Raw genomic sequence first — 22,037 nt, 5'->3', positions numbered from 1 at the left:
TAGCCAGTCCTTGTGCATCAAAATAATAGGTACATGCAGGGGAGATGCTGTTAGCTTACAGGATGGTTGTAGATAAAGGAGGAGGTCACTTGACTCGGATCCATGTATTGTATAGTCATGTTCCAAGTAGGTACTAATAGAGCATATTGGATAGCTTATGACGACTAAGTATTCTCGTAGCTAAAGTCAAGAGAAATTTGAGTGCTGAAGTCAAGAGAAATTTGAGTGTTATGACCAGAATAGGCTAGTGTAGTAAGCAATATCTCTTGGGTAGTAGTACAATAGAGAATCGTAGAGTGTAGAGAAGCTACATGATGTGACTATGATAGAGGGAGACTGCATATGGGAGTCCCTCATATCTCTGCCATACTCCTGAACAAAACGTTTCTGTGATTCATGCAAGTAATCAGCAGATGGCAGCTCCGTGGGAAACCAAGCATAGAGTATCTTAAGTTATTGGGTTTGTTGGAGAAGGAGACAAAGGAATAAGGGCTATTGGAGACTAAAGGAGATACCAAGGTTGTAGTAGTGTTGGGCCTTGGCAAAGCGAACGTGAGGAATGGGGTATAGAAAAAGTCATATAGGTTGCGATACAAGAAAATAGAACAGATGTAAACAAGTATTCATGTGAATAAAAGTATTCATACAATTAAAACAACTTATTCATATGAAAAAAACTATTATAGAAAAATCTCTACCTTTATTTTCAATCTGTATTTGGATGAATACTTCTCTATGTCTATTTGCTTCCTTACCTCACCTACCTACTAATGCACCTAGCATATCTCACAAGCCTACCCATAGGTAAAGTTATCTCCCTTGTTCGAGACTGGCACTCATCTCTCTTACGAGAGTTGTGTGTTGCAATCTCTACTTTAATATTAATGTTTGGATTTGGGACTAGCACTCATCTCTCTTGGGAGAGTTGTGTTCTATTACTGTAGTCTCCACTTTGATAGCAATGTTTGTTTTTAATCTAAGGTTGGCACTCATCTCTCTTGCAAGAGTTGTGGGCTTTCAATATTAATGTTTGTATTTGGGACTAGCACTAGACTCTCTTAGGAGAGTTGTGTCGTATAGTCTGTGCTTTGCTATTAATGTTTGTTTCTTATCTAAGACTAACACTCATCTCTCTTGCTCGAGTTGTGTGTTGCAATCTCAATTTTGATATTCATGTTTGTTAGACACTTAGACTGGCACTCATCTCTCTAATCAATCTTGATAGTTGTATGCAGTCTAATCAATCTTGAGAGTTGTATGCAGTCTAAGTTTAGAGATGTTTTTCATACATGCTTAGTGTGGTACTCATGTCTCTCTTAACAGTTGTGTGCTGCAGTCTAAGTTTAGAGATGTTTTTGTCTTCACTCATCTCTCTCTTGAGAGTTGTGTGATGCAACCTAAGCTTAATATCATGCAATGTGCTCATAGGCACTGTAGTCTAGCACTCAATTGTCCCTTGATAGTTGTGTGCTGCAGTCAAAGCCTAGAATTAGATGTACATAAATACTTACTCAACATTGCACATTCACAACGTCTCGTAATTAGATTTGTTGTGATTGCATTTTATTTTTAAATAAGTCAAAATGTAGTTTGGGCAATTGTAAAATTCCTTGCTTTGTTATTTGTCATTACTAGCACTGAATCGATTTTGAATTCTATGTTGCAACTTCATTGTTGCATGATGGCTCACGTGGGAGAGAAGAATAATCTTAAGCATCCTAATCTCCCTCAAGCCTAAAAGGTGCTAAAGAATGAGAACATGCACTTCTTGATGAATGTCTCAGGACATCATTGAGACTGCTTTCAACAATGGTGAAAGTGGCATGCAAAACTCACATAGACCATGGCTGAGGGTGGAGTGAGGACCTTGCATGAACGATTTCTAGATGTTTTTTTAACACATTCTAAAGATCAATTCATGCACCACTTTGGGATTTCCCTCTCCTTGACACTCGCCCACAACTGCACCCTTAGCTACCTCGCCTTCACTAGTAGCAAAGCCACCAGAACACCATGATGAGCCTGCTAAAACGAGAATGCCAAAGTGATCAGCACTCGCACTTCTCCAACGACAAGACGTTCAATTAAATCTTGGAGCAACAACAGCTGTGGACACTGACACATCTAGAAATGTTAAGCACTTGCGACATTTGCATCAGCTCAAGCATGTGGCTTCCACCAATACTTTTTCCTACAAATCCTTGGGTGTCTTGGAGTGCTTCAACACCTTGCAAGAGTAAATATTATAGGGCCCTTCCTCACAATGTGGCCTTTATTTTGTGGAGGATTGTTTGTTATTTCTTCTGACTTCTATTATGGCTACAATGTTAATGTCCTATTTTTCACAACTTGGCCGACTCTCCTATGATGAACTCTTTGGGATGATGGCTTGGTTTAATCAAGACTTGAGTGGATTCTACATTGTCACTTGAATAGGGGCTTTTACAATATGTAAGGAAGACGACGTCCTCGAGCAGGGCTTCCCCCATTTTCCACCCTCTTTTGCTTCAAATTAGTATTTCCTATTTTGTGGGTTGTGCCAAGGTTGTGCCCCCTGACTTATTGGTGGTGTTTCCCCTCGAACCATGAGATTAAGTTCAAGGTTTACCTTAGATTTCCCTCAAAGATGAATCCAATAACATTGGCCTAGGAGGAGTCATTCTTAAAGAGAATGCTAGAAAATTAGGTGCTCATTTGGCTTTGAAACAAAAAGCTAGGCAACCATGGTATTCAAAAACTTTTTTAAAACTCTATGGCGATCGCCAAAAGTAGCTAAACTTTGGCGGGCTATCTTTAGATTAGCAAGCCCAAATTAGGTCTTGTGTCATATCAAATTCAATGGCAAGACCTGATTTATATACTTATCATGTTTTGTGCACCATGAGACCAAAACAAAAAACATTGCTAAGGGTTGCCATCTTTTTGGAGTCACATCCTTTGATAGTGTGCCTTTGTCTAAAACATGAAAGTGATATTAGTGTCTTTGTTTTTAGTCTAGAATTCTCCTAAACTTGTGAGGTCTTTTGGTTTTCCTCCCTTACATGGATTCTTGTCAAATGGCTCCATGGAAGAAGGCTTCTTAAAGCTTCCTAATGAGCTTCTTTTAACCCTAAGCTTCATTGAGGCTCTTAAGCCATAAAGGTCATCTTATAGCTAGAGATGTGGTTATGTTGAGAGCTCCTATATTTCTAGAATCACACCCTTTGTTAGTATGTATTTGTTTAAGACAATGAAAGTGGTATAGACTTCTTTTATTTTTACCTAGAATTCTCCTCAACTTTTAGCTATTCTTAGGAGGCCTTTTGATGTTACCTCATGTTGGTGTATTCTTGTCAAATGGTTCTATTTAAGGAGGCTTTTAAAACTTTCACAATGAGCTTTCTTTTCAACACTCTTTTAAGGTAAGCTTTACCCTTGAGACAAGGTAAAGAGGGCACCTTATTACTAGATATGATTACCTCACCCTTCCAAATATTTGTTGATCAATGTGTCGTAAATTTGACTTCAATGCAAGTTTGATGGAAGTTCTTGCTATATTGGGAAATTAAGCCCCTTATTTTTATCTTAAGTGATGCTACTAATTTTCCATCTTCTCCTATTGTACCCTGGGTGAATCTGTTAGGTTTGCATCACTTACACTAGGCATTTTCATGTACTTCTAGAAGGATTAATCCCTCTTTGGATCCTACTTTGGTTGGAGACCCTCCAGTCAAAATATCTCTTGGTAAATTTGATAGCTGCACTCTATAAGCTCTCTCTATCAAAACTTGGATAAATTGAGAACACACACACACACACACACACATATCTATGCATACATACATACATATGATATGAAATTAAAGCGAATGATTTGATAAGGAGAAAAAATTGGGCAAAAAAGCGTTGACATGTCATGTTTTTCCATAAAATGACACGTCATCCATATTTATTCATATGAATACTTATCCATACAAAGAAAGTATTGATATGAATAACATGTATTAGTACAAATACCTTCTTATGTTCTATTTAAGCTCGTAGTATGCCATTTTATGTTTATCTCATGCTTGGTTCTCTAGCCAAGTAGAAGAGTTCAAAGAAGGAAGACCTTTAGGGTTGCAAAAAACAATCTAGAAGGTCTAAGCTAAGATGGATTTGTGTTTGTATATGTGAGTTTGAGGGTATCTTTGTTGAAAGCCTAAGATCTCTTGTGTGAATTGTGATTGTGGGTTTGTTTGTTTGTTGAGAGCCTTAGATCTCTTGTGTGAATTGTGATTATGGGATTGTTTATCTTATTGATCTGTTTGTTCCTTTGGATTTTTTAATTGCTAGATGCTTAGAGTTTCATCTTTTAAAATAAAACTCATAAGTTCTCTTATATGAATTAATTGGTTGTTTGTTTAAATTAATTGAAAATTTCAACATTCTTACAAAGAATACTTAATATTCTGTGAATGAATGTTTTAGAATTTATTTTCACTTTTGTTACACTTTCTTATGAATGAATATGTAATGTTCTTTGAATAGAATGTGAACGAATGAATATTTGATACTCTTTTGATAAAATGCAATGAATGATTTACAATTTACATTCACTCATTCTTACACTTTCTTTTGAATAAATACTTAGTATTCTATTGTAAGAATGTGAACAAATGATTTGCAAATTACATTCACTCATTCTTACACTTTATTTTAAAAGAATACTTTATATTCTTTTCGAGAATGTGAATCAATGATTTGCATTTACATTCACTCATTTTACACTTTCTTTTGAATGAATATTGAATATTCTTTCAATAGAATGTGAATTATTGATTTGTAATTCACATTCACTCATTCTTACACATTCTTTTCAAAGAATACTTTATATTCGTTTAGGAGAATCTGATGAATGATTTGCACTTAGATTCACTCATTCTTACACTTTCTTTTGAAAGTATACTTTATATTCTTTTAGAGAATATGAATGAATGATTTGCAACTACATTCGCTCATTCACACTTTCTTTTAAATGAATATTGAATATTCTTTAAATGATTGTCAACAAATGATTTATGATGTACATTCACTCATTCTTACACTTTCTTTTGAAAGAATACTTTACATTCTTTCAAGAGAATGTGAATGAATTATTGGCAGTTACATGCACTCATTCTTACACTTTGTTTTGAATGAATATTGTATATTCTTTCAATAGAATGGAATGGATGATTTAAAATTTGCATTCACTCATTCTTACACATTCTTTCAAATGGATACTTTATACTCTTTTAGGAGAATGTGAATGAATGAAATGCAGTTTGCATTTACTCATTCTTGTCCTTTCTTTTGAATGAATATTTTATATTCCTTCAAGAGGAGTTCAAGAGGATGTAGATGTGAATGAATGGATAAAAAATAAATATTTGCTAATTGTTTGGCATGGTCCCTTCAACTTTTATGAATCGCTGGAGCAAAATGTGTGTCAGAGCCTTGTGTTGTAGATCATATATCTTGGGCTATGAGCACTTATTTCTAGCATTTCTAGTTCAAAGAAACAAGGTGTTTCTTACGAACTCACCCTAGACAAAGCCTGGCCACTCGTCGAAGAGATAGTGGCTCGCCTTGCATGGTATCATCATCCATCGGACCTGTGGTGAGCACACCCAATCCCTCCCTTCCAAGCATCTCTCATTGCTCGTTCAAAATTTCTTAAGCCTTGGCATGATTCAATTGCTTAGCCAAATTGGCGTCTTGAGACCCTAACTGTGTGAAGGCACGTTCTCATATTAACCCTAAAATTAGCCCTTAAAAATGACAATTAATGCATCAAGAATGTGAAAAAGTGTTTAAAACCATGATAATTGCATTAAACCATATTCAATCATAGCAACATGATACTTATAACATTAAACCATATCAACATGACACTTGTTGCATTAAATTGTAGCAACATGACACTTATTTGCACAAAGTACTTAATTCTAAATTACACAAACAATACTTAAGTGCTCATCATGGACTACTGACTCAATGGTATACAAAAATGATCATGTTATGAGTAGGGTCTATCAGACATTTGCTGGCCTAAGCCCTTGGTTGGAACTGTGAGTTGCAAACCACATCTTGCCTGCAATATAAAAAATAGTACAAAACTCTATCATTGGTGGATGGGTTTTTGGTTTTGTGTGCTTTCCTTGGAGTGCAAGTCATTGTAGCTGCCAATCAAAGCTTGTGTAGGACTAGTATAAGTTGATGGTACACAAATGTCTATAATCTTAACAATGTGGTGGGATATTGCATCTTGTGTGGTACAAAAAGGTGGGGGGTTAGTGCAAAGGCACTCCAGAGCTGCATGGCAAAATCTTTGACAAAAATTCATAACAGTCATGGCACTATTACTCTTCAATGCGGGATAATGCTTGCTAGTTCTCATTGGTGTCATCATCCCCTAATCACAAATGCCGAGATACACATCTTTTGGATGAGTTAGAGAAATGTAGCATAATGTTTTGCGCATGCAAATCAACATGTAGGAAATTATAGCAATGCATGTAATGAATAATGCATATAATTGCACTTAGAAGATAAAAAACATGCTGATGACGAACACACTGAGCTCTAATAGGCATTTCTACATCATCTCTTTGTTCCATCGAAGAGGGTCTCTTCCGATCATGTTCGAGATGAGTCATCCATCTATCCAAATGATTTCCATTGCCAAATGGGAATATTATCAAAATGGATTACTATCAAAAAATACTAGACCTATAGCTTAGGGTGGCCGATGCGATTCAGAGGAGCAGTGAGGAGTTGCAAGCTCACGTCCTTAGGCGGAGGAGGACCCTTCAGGAGCATGAGTGGGCTTTAAGAAGAGACCTCGCCTCTATTGAGAGACTCAAGGAGTAGGATCTAGTTTCTTAGTGGCTTACTGACAAATTCAAGAGCGCTTGTCTCGAGCTTTAGGACACAGAGTTGCGACGGGCTGAGTTATCCTGTCACTCCTCCCGGGCTCGATGGGTACAACAAGGGGACAAGATGACGAAGCAGTTCTTTCAGACCATTGGACTCGCAGGGCATCATGCACATTGACCCGCAGGAGATTCTGGACATGGCCACTAGATTTTACAGCCAGCTCTTTTAGACGGAGAGGATGACCGCAGCTGGTCTTGTGGCCTGAGAGCTAGTTTGGGATCACGTTCCGATAGTAGTCTCACGGGACTTATGCAACAGGCTTGAGGAGCCTCTCATAGATGAGGAGCTCTGGGAAGCCCTTAAGGCTCTCCCAGGCACGTCTTACAGGGTTGAGGCTCCCAATCAGACAGGACGAGGAGCTACTTGACTCGAAGTTTGCAGATGACACAGCCTTGTATGTTGAGGGCACTACAGCGAGTTTGGAGAGAGTCAAAGGCGCCCTAGCTATTTACTGTGAGGCCTCGGGGGCACGGATCAATTGGATGAAATCCATAGGCTTCTTCATAGGCTTTGAGGAGACTTAGGAGATTCGTGAGTGGGGGAGTGACTTTGGCTTCAGATAGATACTGCGGGGCTAGACACAGCGAGATACCTCGGATGCCAAGTGGGTATTGACATCACAACAGAGCAACAGATTGCCCCGGTCTTGGAGAGTGTTCGGCGTAAGCTTCTCTATTAGAGCTTGGCCAAACTCTGCCTAGCAGGTCGTGCCTTAGTGGCAAACCAAGTCCTTACCACGGCCTAGTATATCGCCTCTTGCTGGTGCTTTCACAGAGGTTGCATTGGGCAACTCCGTCGGTTAGTATGGAACTTCCTTTGGGCAGGCTCAGATGGCACGAGGAACACTAGGGCCCGAGTAGCTTGGCAGACGCTGATCATGCTGCAAGTACTAGAAGGCTTGGGTGTCATTGATTCGGAGATGCAGAGCAGGGCCCTTCTGAGCAAGTTAGTGGTTCATGGCCTCACCCCAGGTGCAGAGCCTTGGAAGCTCCTCTTACAGCGAGGGCTTATGAGAAACACCCCACGAACTAGGGGACAGTGTTAGCCTTCACATAGATGGATCTTCTCAGAGGCCTCCCTTATGGGGAGGGCTCCCCCCTGATGAGGAGTCTTCACAGGGTATGGCAGAGATTGGCAGGGGGTCTCATGCTCCGCCCAGATGTAGAGAGGAGTTTGAGAGCTAGCCCCTTATGTGGAACCCAGAGATCACGGATCAGGAGGGACATATGCTCGGACAGCGGACTCACATTGGTTGGGCACAGTGGGACAATGGTCCAGCAGGGTCCTTTGGCCATTGGAGTAGACTACCTATGGAGATAGAGGCGAGGCTTCATGCCCTAGTGCATCTGTGAGGGGCAGGGCAGTGAATGGGCAAGATTGACTTAGCCATTCTGGAGTCTTGGTGGGAAGGACTTCACGTTTAGAGAGATAGGAGATGGTTGGGGCAGTTTTCCTGTACTCGCATTCCCTTGAGGATGTTGATGCAGCGTGGCAGCACCCACCTCGGCTTCTTCCGTGTAGGACCTGGAGGCCTACTTCAACCACTCACTGAGAGTGACCCCGAGATGGGTGGGAGTCTTGATGGGATACACTGGCAGATGATCAGAGTGGTATGTTTGGGGAAGGAGTGGCACATTGACCCTCCCAGTATCTCAAAGTAGGATGCCTCTAGATGGTGCCTTTGGCTTTGGGAGGGTAGCCCCTGAGGGAGGTCCAGTGGGATCTAGGAGAGTGGTTCTAACCCTCCAGGGGCGGCCTAACTGAGTAGGTGGATAAGGTGCCCTTCTTTTCCTACACCACACGGATTGGCAGGACGCTTCAGATGGACTCGTTGAGGTAGACTCCTTCGAGGGAGAGACATTGGGTGACCCAGAAAGTGCCCTAGGATGTGCACTCCAAGTTTTGGACGCGGTTGTGGTGCAGCTTGCGGCTGAGGAAGATCTCTTACTTCTTCTGGCTGGCCACCCACAGAGGCTTGCCCATCGGACCGTGGTTGGAGCAGATGCGAGTGGACGGGCAGTGCCATTGTTGCTCCGATGGTGTCCTGGAGACTATCTCGCATTGCCTGTGGAGCCATCGTAGCACAGCGAGGATCTGGATGAGAGCCCTAAGGATCATGACACGTATGTAGAGTCTTCATAGAGACTACACCTGGGAGATGGTGGCTTGGTTGACAGAGGGAGGACACACATTTCAAATTGATGAGATCTCCCAGCCTACCGGATACAAGGTCAAAGCATCCAAAGGATTGCACTCCACGAGGCAGTCCCCCTGACAGTCTAGCTCCTCCTTCTCCTAAGGAGGACAGTGTTTGGGAGGTGGTAGCCACAGCATCACGGCTTGGAATATTTAGGTGGCTCGCTGCAGTCTAGTGATGGGTGAGCACTCGGTTCCACCCGCGGCTACCCTAGTTTTGCCATATGGCAGGATATCATTTACACTCTACGGTCCACCTGGGAGCATGGGACTCCAGGCTCCAGGGTGACTATCGAGAGGCGTGCTTGTTTCTGCAAGGCTCGACCTGCAGGTGTTTTCTACATCTTCACTCCGCGAGGGATTCGCTGGCTGTATAGTCTCCCCACTTGGCTATTAGGCCCAATTCCAGAGATCCCCTAGGCAGTGAGCTGGGTTTCTCTGGAACAGGCCAGTACCTTCGAGGCTGTTGTCTTGTATGAAATCTTTCAAGCATTAATAGAAGGTTCCTTTCTTTGGAAAGAAAAAAAGAACATGGAGAATTATGATCATATAAAGTGTAGGGCCCTGGCCAAGGAATTTTTTTACTTGATGCTAACTACTGCAAGAGCTTGCAGTGGCTTGTTATTTGGCTCTAAAATGATTCATGTGGGCACCTTGCTTTAATTTGAAAAGATCATTTTTGGGACCGCTTATCAAGAGATAGGAAGAACTGGGGAGTTTGAGAGTGAGGGAGAGAGAGAGAGAGAGAGAGAGAGAGAGAGATTTGACGATGGGTTGCAGAATGTAATTAGAGGTTTTTCAAGCACAAATTTAGGTTTGTCTAATTTCTCTTTTGGAATTCAAATTTTCTTTTATAGCTCCTTTTTGGACAAGGAATTTTTCATAGCATCTTTCACTCCATTTTTTCTTTTGCTGGAGGAAGTGTACCGGGCGACTCTCTCTCTCCCTCTCTCTCTCTCTCTCTCTCTCTCTCCCCATTTTGGAAGCATTTCAATTTTCAATTCTGTAGTAGAAGTGATGTATACCATTATTTGTTTGACTTGAGAAACTCTTGGTGAAATTCTTTACAAGTTTGTGTGCTATGAGCATTTTATTTGTTCTTCTAAATGATATTTTGTGCTTAGAGTTATTTTTTCTAGGCGGGTTGGTTGGTATCTAGCTTTGAAACTAAGAAGTTGATTGGAATAATCCTTGCTCTCTCAAGCATCAACACGTGCTGGACAACAGAGCAAGCTGCACAAAGCCGTGTAAGCCCTCAAGGTGTGATCAAATCATTGTGTTTCATTGAGGAACTAATTGCTTCACAAGCTGGCCAGGGTTTCTTAGCTCGTGGTGGGATGAAGGCTGTCTATTCATCAGCACCACCCATAGCAACTGGTAATGATGGGATAAATAGGCAATCCAGCCTTATAGTGTAGAGATTAGTGCAAGAAATTTTGTGTACAGAAGTGTCAGCCCTGGAGTTAAACTTTTCTGAACATTTTAGTGAGGATTTCCTTAGTCCTTACAAAGATTGAGCAGCTTATCATTTTCTTGAACTTGATTTCATGCTCTACCATTTTTAGGTTGTACATCTGTAGTAATTAGGAATCAAAATAGTTTTTAAGTGTGTACGACTTTTTGACGTTGTACTTCGACAGCATTGGATTGACAAAGTGTAGTGTAGATGAGGGAATAAATTGTTGAGAAGCAAACCAATGGGGAAAAAAGGAATAAATGAAAGAATGAATGGATGATGCAATATAACATGGATTCTATTATGAGATGGAGACGCCTTTTTGGGGGGCAGGTGTCTCCTCGTTTCTCTCTCTCTCTTGGATCTCCTCCTCGTCGTCTTCCTTTGGAATGTGAATGGAATTGATTGAATTGGATTGGACGAGGGCGATGGTGAAGAAGCAAACTCATGAGAAAGGCTCTGCCTCGTGTTGGTGAAGAAGTGGAAAAGCAATGGAGGAGGGCCGCCTTTGAAGTGATATCGGGCAATGGCCGCAGCAACTTCTCCCAAATACGAGAACCTGGTGCTCAGCAACCTCAACAGCCCTCGCTTCGACATCTCCGACTTCCTCAACACTCCCACCGATGCCAGCCCCCGCGATGATCACCACCACCCCCTCCCCCCCTACACTTTGCCCACCACTCCCACCTTCAGCCTCCTCTCCTCCCTCCCGGATTTCGCTTCCTCCACCACCCGCGCAGTAGTCGATGATGATTGCGCCCTCGAGCCCGCTTTCGGTCCCTTGTTGTTTGATTCCAAGGGAGCTCAAGGCCAAGACTCCTGCCTCGACACTGCATTGCCTGGGGATTTGATCTCTTTCGACGATATCGACGCAGCCATTGCCAGGGATTCGCTCTCCTTCTTCAATGATTCTTTGGATTATGATGCAGTGCCCAATCCCCCTTCCACAATTGTCCCATACTTGCCTCCAGGAAATGGGTTGCCTCTGCTCACCATTCCTCCCTCTTGCCTCTACACTCAGCCGGGAACATATATGGGTTCCGAGCCAGGAGGACTTCTCGAAGTAGAAGAACGTGTGGCAGCCAGTTTAGAACACGGGGCCTCCACTTCCGGTGCACCCAATCCGCTGCCATACGCAAACAACCAAATAGATTGGGGCAAAGCCAACGAGTGGGCAGGAGCACAACCCAATCTGCTGCAACAGAGCGCTTTGCAATGCGATAACTGTCAACTCCTGCGCCGCATTATACATTCTAACGGTGCTTTACTCTTAGTCTTATGTCGCTTGATATGCTTCTAGTAGAGCCACTATCTTTGGTTGGAGCACGATATCGTGAATTGCGGTGCTCATCATTGTTCTGGATCGAACAGGTGTACAAGACACTAAGCTGGAGATTCATGGCTGCGATGGTCAAAGCTACCATGCCGTGTTGCAGACGCGGTTTTGCATAGATGATGGATTTCCATCAGCGCTCGATCAACAAATGGTCGAGTATGTTTCTGACGACCAAGTTTGTCGGTTTACGGATCACTGCACTTCGCATTGTTGAGGACATCCCTCGGTCTCACTGTTAGTAATCAGCGTGCAAGAGACTTCAAGCTTTAAAATATATAGGAGAAATTCCGAGAAATTCAGTGAAACAACATCACTCATCCGTTGAGCATGGTGACTGGTTCGAGCGATGTTTTTAAACTCTCGTAGCAGACAAATTAGTTACAATATTGATGTGCGTGCTTTAATCCTGGCTTTTATTGTTCTATCTTTTCCGTCTTTATTACTGATTTTAACAGCCTGTTTTTCCATATGATAGCTTTCCAGTGGGGAACACAGAATACGTCAAGCAATTCTTGTTGCAGTACAGCATGCTACGCAGCAAGGAGGGCTTTATACTTCGGCATGATTCTCTCCAGGTTCCCATGAATTTGGCAGCTTCGATGAGCATAGCACCTGAGCGAATGATTGGTGCAGCTACACACATTCACTCTGGTCAGGATCCACCTTCGAATTATGTCCTTACATGTTTTCTAAGTTTAAGCCTTGAACCCAAATATTCCTCCACTCAAAAGTAAGTGACTAGCAAGACCTCATCTTCTTTGTCAAGCTTTTGTCCCGCTGCCCATCTTGCTGCACTGCACTCCTTAAAATTCTATGGAACCCTCTTAATAATATTGCACTCTACCTGGAGCGAAGATTGATTTCACATCATCCACTTTGATTTATTTGCGCCAACATACTCAGATTAGAGGCCTTTAAGCTGAATAAATTTTCTTGCATTCTCAAGCTTCATGGCCATGCATGAACTAAGAGCTATGACTTTTGCAATGACTTTCCATCTGAATTCAATCAGGCAGAAGGAAGTCCCCGGACACATGAAGGAAGTTTCTATGTGCACCTCAGTTTTTTTTTCCTTGTGGCTTTTTTAAAAAGGGAGAGGGAAGGAGGGACAGCGAGGAATGCTAGATGTATTAAGCGTATATTGCATCATCACTATGGTCTTACAATTGTGCTTCTAGGTGCTATAACTGAAGAGAGTCCTGATACCTTCATGTGTCTTTACCCTTGATTATTGTATATATGGTTGTTCAGGTTCAGATTTCTCCAGTGGTGCTTTTTGTGGGAAACCTGGTCCAGGACAGTACAAGATGAACCTCAGCAACTGTGCTGATAGTACTGAAACACATGCTGATACGTCCGTTTTGCCAGTCAAGCCTCCTAAAAGCAATGCTGCAGCACAGGTTTTTACCAAAACTGTGTTTTGAGGTTACTCGAACTAGTAAATTTCCAATCATAAACTGATTAGCGCAAGACATCATATCTACCCATTCACACGTGTGTGATGATTATGGGCCCGTGAGTTCTATCCAGTGTTGAGAATTATTGTTTTGAGTGTGTTGGAAGTCCTACATTGCTTCTATATGGTCACTAATTATTGCGTGCATTGAACCTGGAAAGTCTGCATTCTATGCAGAGAGAGAGAACTGGAAAATTGAAAATGTCGGATCTGGCACAGTTCTTTCATCTACCTATAAATGCTGCAGCTAAGGAACTTGGAATTTGCCCTACTGTTCTGAAGAAAATATGTCGGAGGAATGGAATGCGTCGCTGGCCTCATCGCAAGGTTACACACATTGCCGTAGCAAAAAACCTTGTAGGAACTACGTCACAGCATAGGTGTCAAATGGCTTATGTGCCATCCTGCCTGCGTTGTTTTGTAATGTGATGAGAAATCCTACCCGCTTAGCTGTTTTAGTACAATGGGACCGACATTATGATGTGACCATCTTGTATCATGCTGTCAGTTACTTGTTGATAGCTCACCTTGTTTTTACAGATAAAGAGCATAGAGCGCATCATCGCAACATTGGAGCAAACCATTGCAGAAGGATCAGGTCAAGGAGATGAAAGTATCCGCATGGAAATTGCAATGCTTAGGAATGAGCGTGCACAGCTTTGTGCAGGCCTTCTCGGTGAGACATGATCAGCTCATTTTCATACAGCTCAGCTTGTATTCTACTGTGTACATTAGTAAGTACATAAAAATTTTCAAGTTCGCTTGTAGATTGAGATGTCTTCTACAAGTATATATTTTTTGGTGGAGAGGGGACCCATTCTTTGCTTCTTAAATTCAAAGGAAGCATGTATATGAACAGAGATTTAGAGAAGTCATTCTTTGTCCAGAAGGGTTTTCCCTTCTGGATTTGGGCAAGGGTCAAGGAAGCCTTTCACAAAAGAGAGCGGGAGTCTCTATTTTTAAACAAATATTGCACATAATACAGGAAAATTCTTTGTAGCTCTGTCTAAATTATCTGCTGTTAACAAGTTGGATATTGGCACCTTTGGAATATAAGCTGATGAATTCTCTCACTTATATCATATTGATTATTTTAGGTATGTATGTGTGTATTTTGAGGTGGAAACTGCTTTAAATATTGTTTTTAGAGGATGAGTTTGAACATGTTCGTGGATTTGCCTAGATATATGTTTATGTTGTATTATTGCACATGCAATAATCACTCTGCGAAGTTATCATCTGAGTTGCGGCCTCCTGATCTTGAGATCAAATCCTTTCTATTTGTAGCAAAATTTTGCATTATTGTTATGTCCATAATTGAACTAAGTAGGGCCTGACTATCCAGGGCTAAGCTAAGATCTAGGATTGGATCTGGATATAGGCCTCCGGCAGTCTAACCCAGGGTTTGAACTAACCTTGGGTTACTGGAGCTAGCACGGATGAGTTTTAGATCCCATAGACAAAGATTATCTAAGTAAAGTAAGCTATTCTTGGAAAAGCTAGGCTTTACTGGAAAAGTAGAGGCCCTTATGGAAAGTAAAGCCACTTTATGCATGATGCTTAAAGTTAGGGCTAGCTGCTAAAGATAGCTAGGCTAATGCTTATAAATACAAGCCTAGGGAGATGTAATAGTAGAATCGTGGAGTTGGATGTCTCACATAGATGTAGACCTATTGGCCTGGAAGTTGTAGCTAGGGAAAGGGTCACATGTCGTATGCGACACACGATCTTACCTCGATGCTGGCAAGCGGTCTAGACCACAGGCTTGCTGGTGGCTCGAAGTACTCAGCCTAAGGTTGGGAGGTAAGTTGCTAGCTCAATCCTAATGGTTTTCTATCCTGGGCTTTGCTTAGTGATAATTCTAGCTCAAGGCTATACTCTTCTGATATCAGAACTGACTTGACCGGTTCATTTGGTACCAGAGCCAAGGTTTTAAGCTTGAGAGAGAATCTGGTAAGCAAAATCTGCATGAGTAAAGCATGATGCTTCGCTGTGCTTGTTTGTCTTGATTTGACAGAACGAAAATCCTGATATTAGGAGGACTTGCCTTTGGGTAAGTTAGTGGATATATTGTAAAGAACAACAAAATCTGAATTTACATACATACATACATACATACATGCATACATATGTATGTATGTATGTATGTATGTGTGTGTGTGTGTGTGTGTGTGTGTGTGTGTGTGTGTGTAAAAGTTCGTGCTCATTGAAAGAGGAGCTTCCTCCCAAGTGTTGCATTTTGAAGCATGATAAGAAAATATAGAGTGTGTTGTGTATGTGCACGAACCCCTCTCTGCTTCAGGTCGTGGACTCTATGGAATTAGGAGTCCATCGTGGATTGCCATTTGGTAACTCAGTAGCCAATGCGATTTGTTCCTGTTGACTGTGAGCAGGCTGTACGCAGAAGTCTAGGCTCATTTGTCAGCCTGGATTGGTGGTAGTAGAAAACAATTTTGCAGACTACCACAAAGGGCTGGTTGAACCACCGAGAAGATCCTTGGTCCATAAAGCCAGCCATTTACTTGTAGGCTGTACGGCAGGTCTTGGCAGGCTGTTTGGCAGATTTGCATGTGGTTGTACAACCCATCTGGAAGATCGTATGGCAGTGCAATAGGCAGCCTTGTGGATTGTATGACAGTCCAGGATGCAATCAAATCGAATCTGTGTCAATTTGAAGGGCTTTAGTGCCCTGTTCAGGGCTGAATTGCCAGCTTGGATTGGCTGTGGAGATGTGAATTTGCAGAAATCTGCTTGTGGTCTGGTCGACCAGTCTTTGGAGTGTCTGTCAGGTAACATCATCAAAGGTGAGGCATAAGCAAGGAAGATTGCTGTTGTCCTGGTCTGTTTCGGCAGCGAGAAGCTTTTGGACAGAAGCTTGAGGAAGTACCTGGAATCGCATGCTCCTGCATGCCTAGCATGTGAACTCATGTCTGGGAAACTTCACCTGCAGGTGCATGCTATTGAGTTGTTGCATGCTGGTGCATCACGTGTTTTTGTCTTGTTTAGCAAGCATTTACACAAATTGGGCTTGATGTTATGCATGCATGCTTGCCTTTGGGTTGTGCGCTAAAGTTTATTTTAGTAACATGCATAAGTATTCTAAGTTTGCATGCCCCATTTGCATGGGCGTGCATGGGCTGGAAAGCCATGCATGTGGAAATGTTGGTGTGCATATAACTTTTCAGTCCATGTACTACCTTTCTCAAAGTACACATGAGCGCATGCGTGGTGCATGTACTAGTTACTTTGCTAAAAGTACTTAAAGTATACTTTAACTGAAAAGTATGCTTAACTTTACACTTAGTGGGCTTTGATTCCTAACCCTTTCACTTTGGTCCTTCGTGAAAAGCAAAGGTGGCCGATGCAGGGGTCGATTTGTGGCTTGCATGAGGTACTTTTGTGCATGCACACAAGTTCAAAGGATGGCCCGCATGTATGCTGAGTGCATGGACGACTGAAGGATCAAGCAGGATTCCTTCCCCAGCTCTTCGCCAGGAATCTTTGGTGCACTCTTGTGGATAGCTCCCTTGTGTCTTTGCTTGCTCCTTTCCTTGACACCACCTTTGCCTATCTCCACACCAGAGTGTCCTAGCTTGCCTAGTGAGGCAGCCAAACTCATTATAGATCCCTGCTGCAGTTCAGGCAGATTCACAAGACGTTTATAAGCAGTGAATAGCAGCATATGCTGCCAGGCAATCCATCCTTTAGACCGGTGCAAGTTGTTGCTATCAGCAGTTTTCTTCCCATTTCTAGCCCTGGAAGAGTGCTATAAGGGCATGTTCAACTCATTCATTTTGAGTAATGGAAGCTTGTGCAAGCAGTATTACTCGGACTTTGGATCGCACTCCTTGATTGAAATTGATGATGAGATCATCCAGAGAGGAAGCTTTGGGATCCTCATATTATTATAAGGGAGGTTGCTCATCTTCAAGAGGAGTTGAGAGCTTCGTTAGCTCATCTTCAAGAGGAGTTGAGAGCTTCGTTAGCTCATCTTCAAGAGGAGGTTGCTCATCTGGTACATTCTAAACCAACAGCAGGCAACAATTGGTTGGAGCGCAAGGATGGTTCTGAAAAGGAGTTAATTTTTTGGTTAAACAAGGAGAATCCTTTAGATGATGTAATTCTGGAAGGATGATCTACCACATCTAGAGCTGGATGGGCAGTTTTAGGAGCTTATGATAATGAGTATTTAATAAAGTTAACATGGACTCAAATTTGAATCCATGAGTGGGTAGATTTCATGAGTCCGTTTGAGGTTGTCATCATTTATTTATGGGGGGGTTGAAGGAGGATTTCCACCTATTTATGCATACTTGTGCATATTGTACTTGTTCATGAGATTGCTTCAATAAAAGCATTTTTTGATTTCATATTGTCCAAAAGCTTGTGCTATTGTTTAAATATGGGTAATCAATGTTTTATGATTCATGTTACTTCCTTGGAATCTCTTTTGAGAAATGATATTTATTTACTAGACGAACACGATACAGTTTAAGCTCATATATTGCTGAATTGGCAATAGTGCAAGAACTTTTCAAGTGGTTGGCTTTTGGTTCTAAGTGGGAAATACTTTAGCCATGGAAATTGGCGATCCTCTTCAGGATGATGAAGTTGGGTGAGCATTATGGGTTGGATCTCCTTACTCAGTAAATCTAGTTTGTGGAAACTAACCATCAGAAAACTTTGCGTTGGTCACCAAGGTGACTAAATCATATTAAGTTGTTACCCTCGAGTGATAGGATTACTAGGATCTCAACGAAAATCGAGAGATTCATGTGCGCTATGGGAATGAATAAAAAGAAGTGATTTGCATAGATTATGCCTGGCTTGGACTCACATGTCATGATTGACACGCTTGAGAATCTCTTCAGTATCGTGCAGATATACATAAAAGATTGAAGGTTGAACTTGTGAACAAGGATACTCATGTCAGAAATAGGCATACAGTGAGTCTCATATCCGGATGGACATTCAGCAGTCAAGTTGTAACCTTGACTGAGTTTTCATCACTTCCCTCTCTCTCTAAAGGCTATGGTATATGGTAATGTTAGAGGTCAGGGCAGTCCTATTAATATTTTTCTTTTCCAATGAATCTTCTATTAATATTTTAAAGGAGGGAGAGGAGAAAATCATGACTGATGATTTTTTGGAATCTAGTTGTAAACGGATTCTTAGATCCAGAATGGACATAGCTTGAATCTGCTATTTGTTTTTTCCAATGAATCTTCTTGTAATATTTTAAAGGAGGGAGAGAAGAGAAAATCAAGTCCGATGATTTTTTGGAATCTAGTTGTAAAAATAGATTCTGAGGTGCAGAATAGACATGGCTTGAATCATGCAATGAGTGTCAGGCAGCTTCCCAATATATTGGTGTGGGACACTACAGACATTGTTAGTGGATGCATCACAATTCTCAAGAGTCGAATTATGAATCTATACCAAGGGGCCAAATTTTGATTACGATGAGTATTCAAGTTGAATGTTACCTAGAGTTAGCTTTATGAATGATGTCTTACCAGTGTGTGGAGAATTTAGCTTAACCGAAGATGTTTAGTAAACCCAGATATCTTGAGTTTGTTTGACTAAAAACTATTTTGGTTCATTCTCTGAAAAAAATAATGATCTGTTATGGTTACAATATGCATGGGAATCAACATATTCAATAAAAATGTTGAATAATGACTATTTAGCCCTTAGATGAGAATTGAGTAAGGGGGCCATAATCAATTTTAGTTTACCTGAAGGACTCTATACTGATACATCTCAATATATCTTGAAGGAAATTTGAATAAGCTATTCTAGGATAATCTAAGCTTTATTGGAAAAGTAGGGGTCCTTGTGGAAAGTAAAGCTAGTTTATGCACGAAGCCTAAAGTTAGGGCTAGTTGCTAAAGACAGCTAGGCGAGGCTTATAAGATCTAATGGTGGTCTAGACCTTAGGCTCGAGGTATTGAGCCTACAGCTGGGAGATGAAATGCTAGTTGAACCCTAATGGGTTTTTATTCCATGATTTGCTTAATGATGATTCTAGACCTTGGGCTCGAGGTATTGAGCCTACAACTGGGAGATGAAATGCTAGTTGAACCCCCTAATGGGTAGAAGAGGTTAGAGAAATGCTCAGAACATTGGTTGAATGCTCAGAGAGAAATAATGCTAAAGAATATGTTGGTATTGATTGACAACGAGTCAACAAAGGTAAGATAAGTGAGAGTGTAAGGGTCTCACTTTTGAATGCGAATATGTTTTATGATATGTGACTTTTATGTTCTTGAAGTGTTGGATAAGTGAGTTTGTATTTTGAGCGATTTATGTGTTTTAGTTGAATTGAGTAACACCATTATGATATTGTATGTAAGATAAGGATAAGTGAGATCTTTCTTTATCGATCTCCTTCAAATTATTCTATCACTAGGCTCCTCCTAGGTTCTCATTTTCCCTAGCTATTACGCTATTGCCCTTAATTTTATTGTATTTTTCCTAAATATTAATGGGTGAAACTTTGATATCATGCTTTAAATTTTTTAATATTTCAACTAATAATCTATAGATCAATCTTGTCAATCTTTACATTAAGGTTTTGATTTTTTTTGTAAAAACACAAGAAATTCTCTCTAAGCTTATAGTCAACCAGTGAAAGACCATGTAGGCAACTCCTTACAAAAAAAGAGTAAGATTTATTTTTTACCTAAAATTGTGGGAATAAATTCATTGAAATTTGCATATCTTTATGTTCTTTTATTTACATAATGCATCTGAATTTTAGTATTTATATTTATCTCACAACTTTTAATGCTTGTATTCTTAAAAGTTTGTCAAGTGAAGACATGGCTAAACAGGGACAGAAGAAGAATGTTAGATAAAGTATTTACCTTCTTGACTCTCAATGTTGGAGGGCTAATGGACCCTGGCAGAAGTGAGGTGCTAGCTTTCTAGTTGAGAGCTAACTCTTTATCACCTCTTTTTCTAGCATTGCAAGAAATCAAGGCTTGTAGGGATACTCTAGAAAATAAACTTAAAGTGATAGAAAGAAGAAGAATTTGGTACTACACTTCACATGAGGAGGGTAAAGGGGGCACAACTATTGGAATTTTATCTCATTACAAGGGACAGCATCTCACAAGTCATAGTAGATGACCACAATAGATGGGTAATGCTGCAATGTTGTATGAAGGAGATTAATTTCTCAGTTATTTCTCTGTATGCTCCTAACTCAGCTTTGGAGAGGAAGGAATTATGGGAGTCTTTGCAGTGTGCAGATGGTAAGCATTGTAATAGGGGATTTTAACACGGTGGAGAGCAAGGCAGACAGATGGATGGGAAAGGGAACACGCATTAGAGGTTCTGAATTGCCTTCTTGGGAAGAGTGCAAGGCTCGCTAGCAGTTGGTTCATGTGGGAACAAGTAGGGATTTTACTTGGTGCAATAGTCAAGTTGGGGACAATAGAAGGGAGGCTAGGTTGGACAGGTTCTATGTCTCTCAGGGTTTACTGAACAATCAACTTTCTTTGAGAATAGAAACATACTCCTCTTTAAGTTTGTCAGATCACAAACCTGTCTCATTTAGATGTGATTTTGGCTTTGGTGAGAGAAGCTCTTCTTGGTTCAAAGCTGACCCTAAACTCTTCCAGTTAAAGAGTGTGCAAACTCTAATTGGAAAGGCTTGGCATAATGCTTTCTCTAAGCACACCATAGCTTCAAATGCTTGGGCACATGCTGTCAAGGATACCCAAATCATATTAAGAACAGCTAGAAAGAAAAGAGCACAGATTAGAGCTCAAAGAATGGAGAATAGCATCGGGACCTTAGAACAAAAAGCCAGAACTGGAGATGTGGAGGCTGAAGCAGAATTGATAAGTGCTAAAAAAGATATCAGAAAAAAAGAACATATTAGGTTAAATGATTCCAAAAATTATTTCAGGGATTCATGGGCAGGCAAGATTGATAGATCTACCAAGGAAACATTCAGAATAATTAGAAGAAAAAGATTGCAAGAGGAGATCCCCCTTCTGGCTCCCACTCTATAGACATAGAGGAAAATGTTGAATTCATCCAGCAACACTTTCAAGAAATACTGTCTAGTAACAAGTCCCCTTAATGAGGATACTCAGAGAGCTAGATAGTTATGTCAAATCATAAGGGAGAAGGCTATCAAACGTTTTGATCTACCCTACTTGGAGAAACCTTTCAGTTTGGAAGAGTTGAAGAAAGCTGGTGTCAGTCATGGCAGATGGTAAGATACCTAGGGAAGATGGGTTACCTATTGAGTTCTATAAGCCTTTCTGGGATCTAGTTGGCCCATATTTATTATTGTTATGGCAAGAAAGTTCAATCAAAGGTGCTCTTCCCCTTCACATTAATGGGGGCATCATCAAACTGACCCCTAAAGAGGGCCCCAAAGATGAGCTTAAGAATTGGAGACCCTTGACAATGTTAAACTGCAGTTATAAAATTTTTGCAAAAGCTTTAGCTCTTTGGATTCAAGGCAAAATGAAAGCGTGGATTCCCTCATAGCAAAATGGGTTTATTAAGGGACATCACCTTCTTGAAGCCATTATTAATATATGAGAAGGATGTGAATATGCTAAAGAAACTAAACAGGATATATGCTTTCATAAAGTTGACTTTGAGAAGGCTTATGACAGGCTGGAATGGGA

General features: G+C 41.0%; 1 protein-coding gene across 2 annotated transcripts; it reads left to right on the top strand.

The window, feature by feature from the left end:
• Window positions 1-10,996: 10,996 nt before the first annotated feature.
• LOC147892290 (uncharacterized) lies at window positions 10,997-14,353 on the top strand. 2 transcript variants are annotated; one of them, XM_087388931.1, is made up of 6 exons: window positions 10,997-11,850; window positions 11,963-12,083; window positions 12,403-12,578; window positions 13,179-13,327; window positions 13,561-13,710; window positions 13,924-14,353. In XM_087388931.1, the coding sequence occupies exons 1-6, from the start codon at window positions 11,118-11,120 to the stop codon at window positions 14,068-14,070; spliced, it is 1,476 nt and encodes a 491-aa protein (XP_087245057.1). In that variant the 5' UTR covers window positions 10,997-11,117; the 3' UTR covers window positions 14,071-14,353. The 2 variants fall into 2 exon arrangements, with proteins under 2 accessions (XP_087245057.1, XP_087245055.1); XM_087388929.1 differs by lacking the exon at window positions 13,561-13,710.
• The last annotated feature ends 7,684 nt before the right edge of the window (window positions 14,354-22,037 follow it).

The sequence above is a fragment of the Dipteris shenzhenensis genome, chromosome 17 (genome assembly GCF_047967505.1).
Source record: "Dipteris shenzhenensis isolate YYH24624 ecotype China chromosome 17, Dip_SZ_1.0, whole genome shotgun sequence".
Taxonomy (NCBI): Eukaryota; Viridiplantae; Streptophyta; class Polypodiopsida; order Gleicheniales; family Dipteridaceae; genus Dipteris; species Dipteris shenzhenensis.
This window is presented reverse-complemented; position numbering and strand designations above follow the sequence as displayed.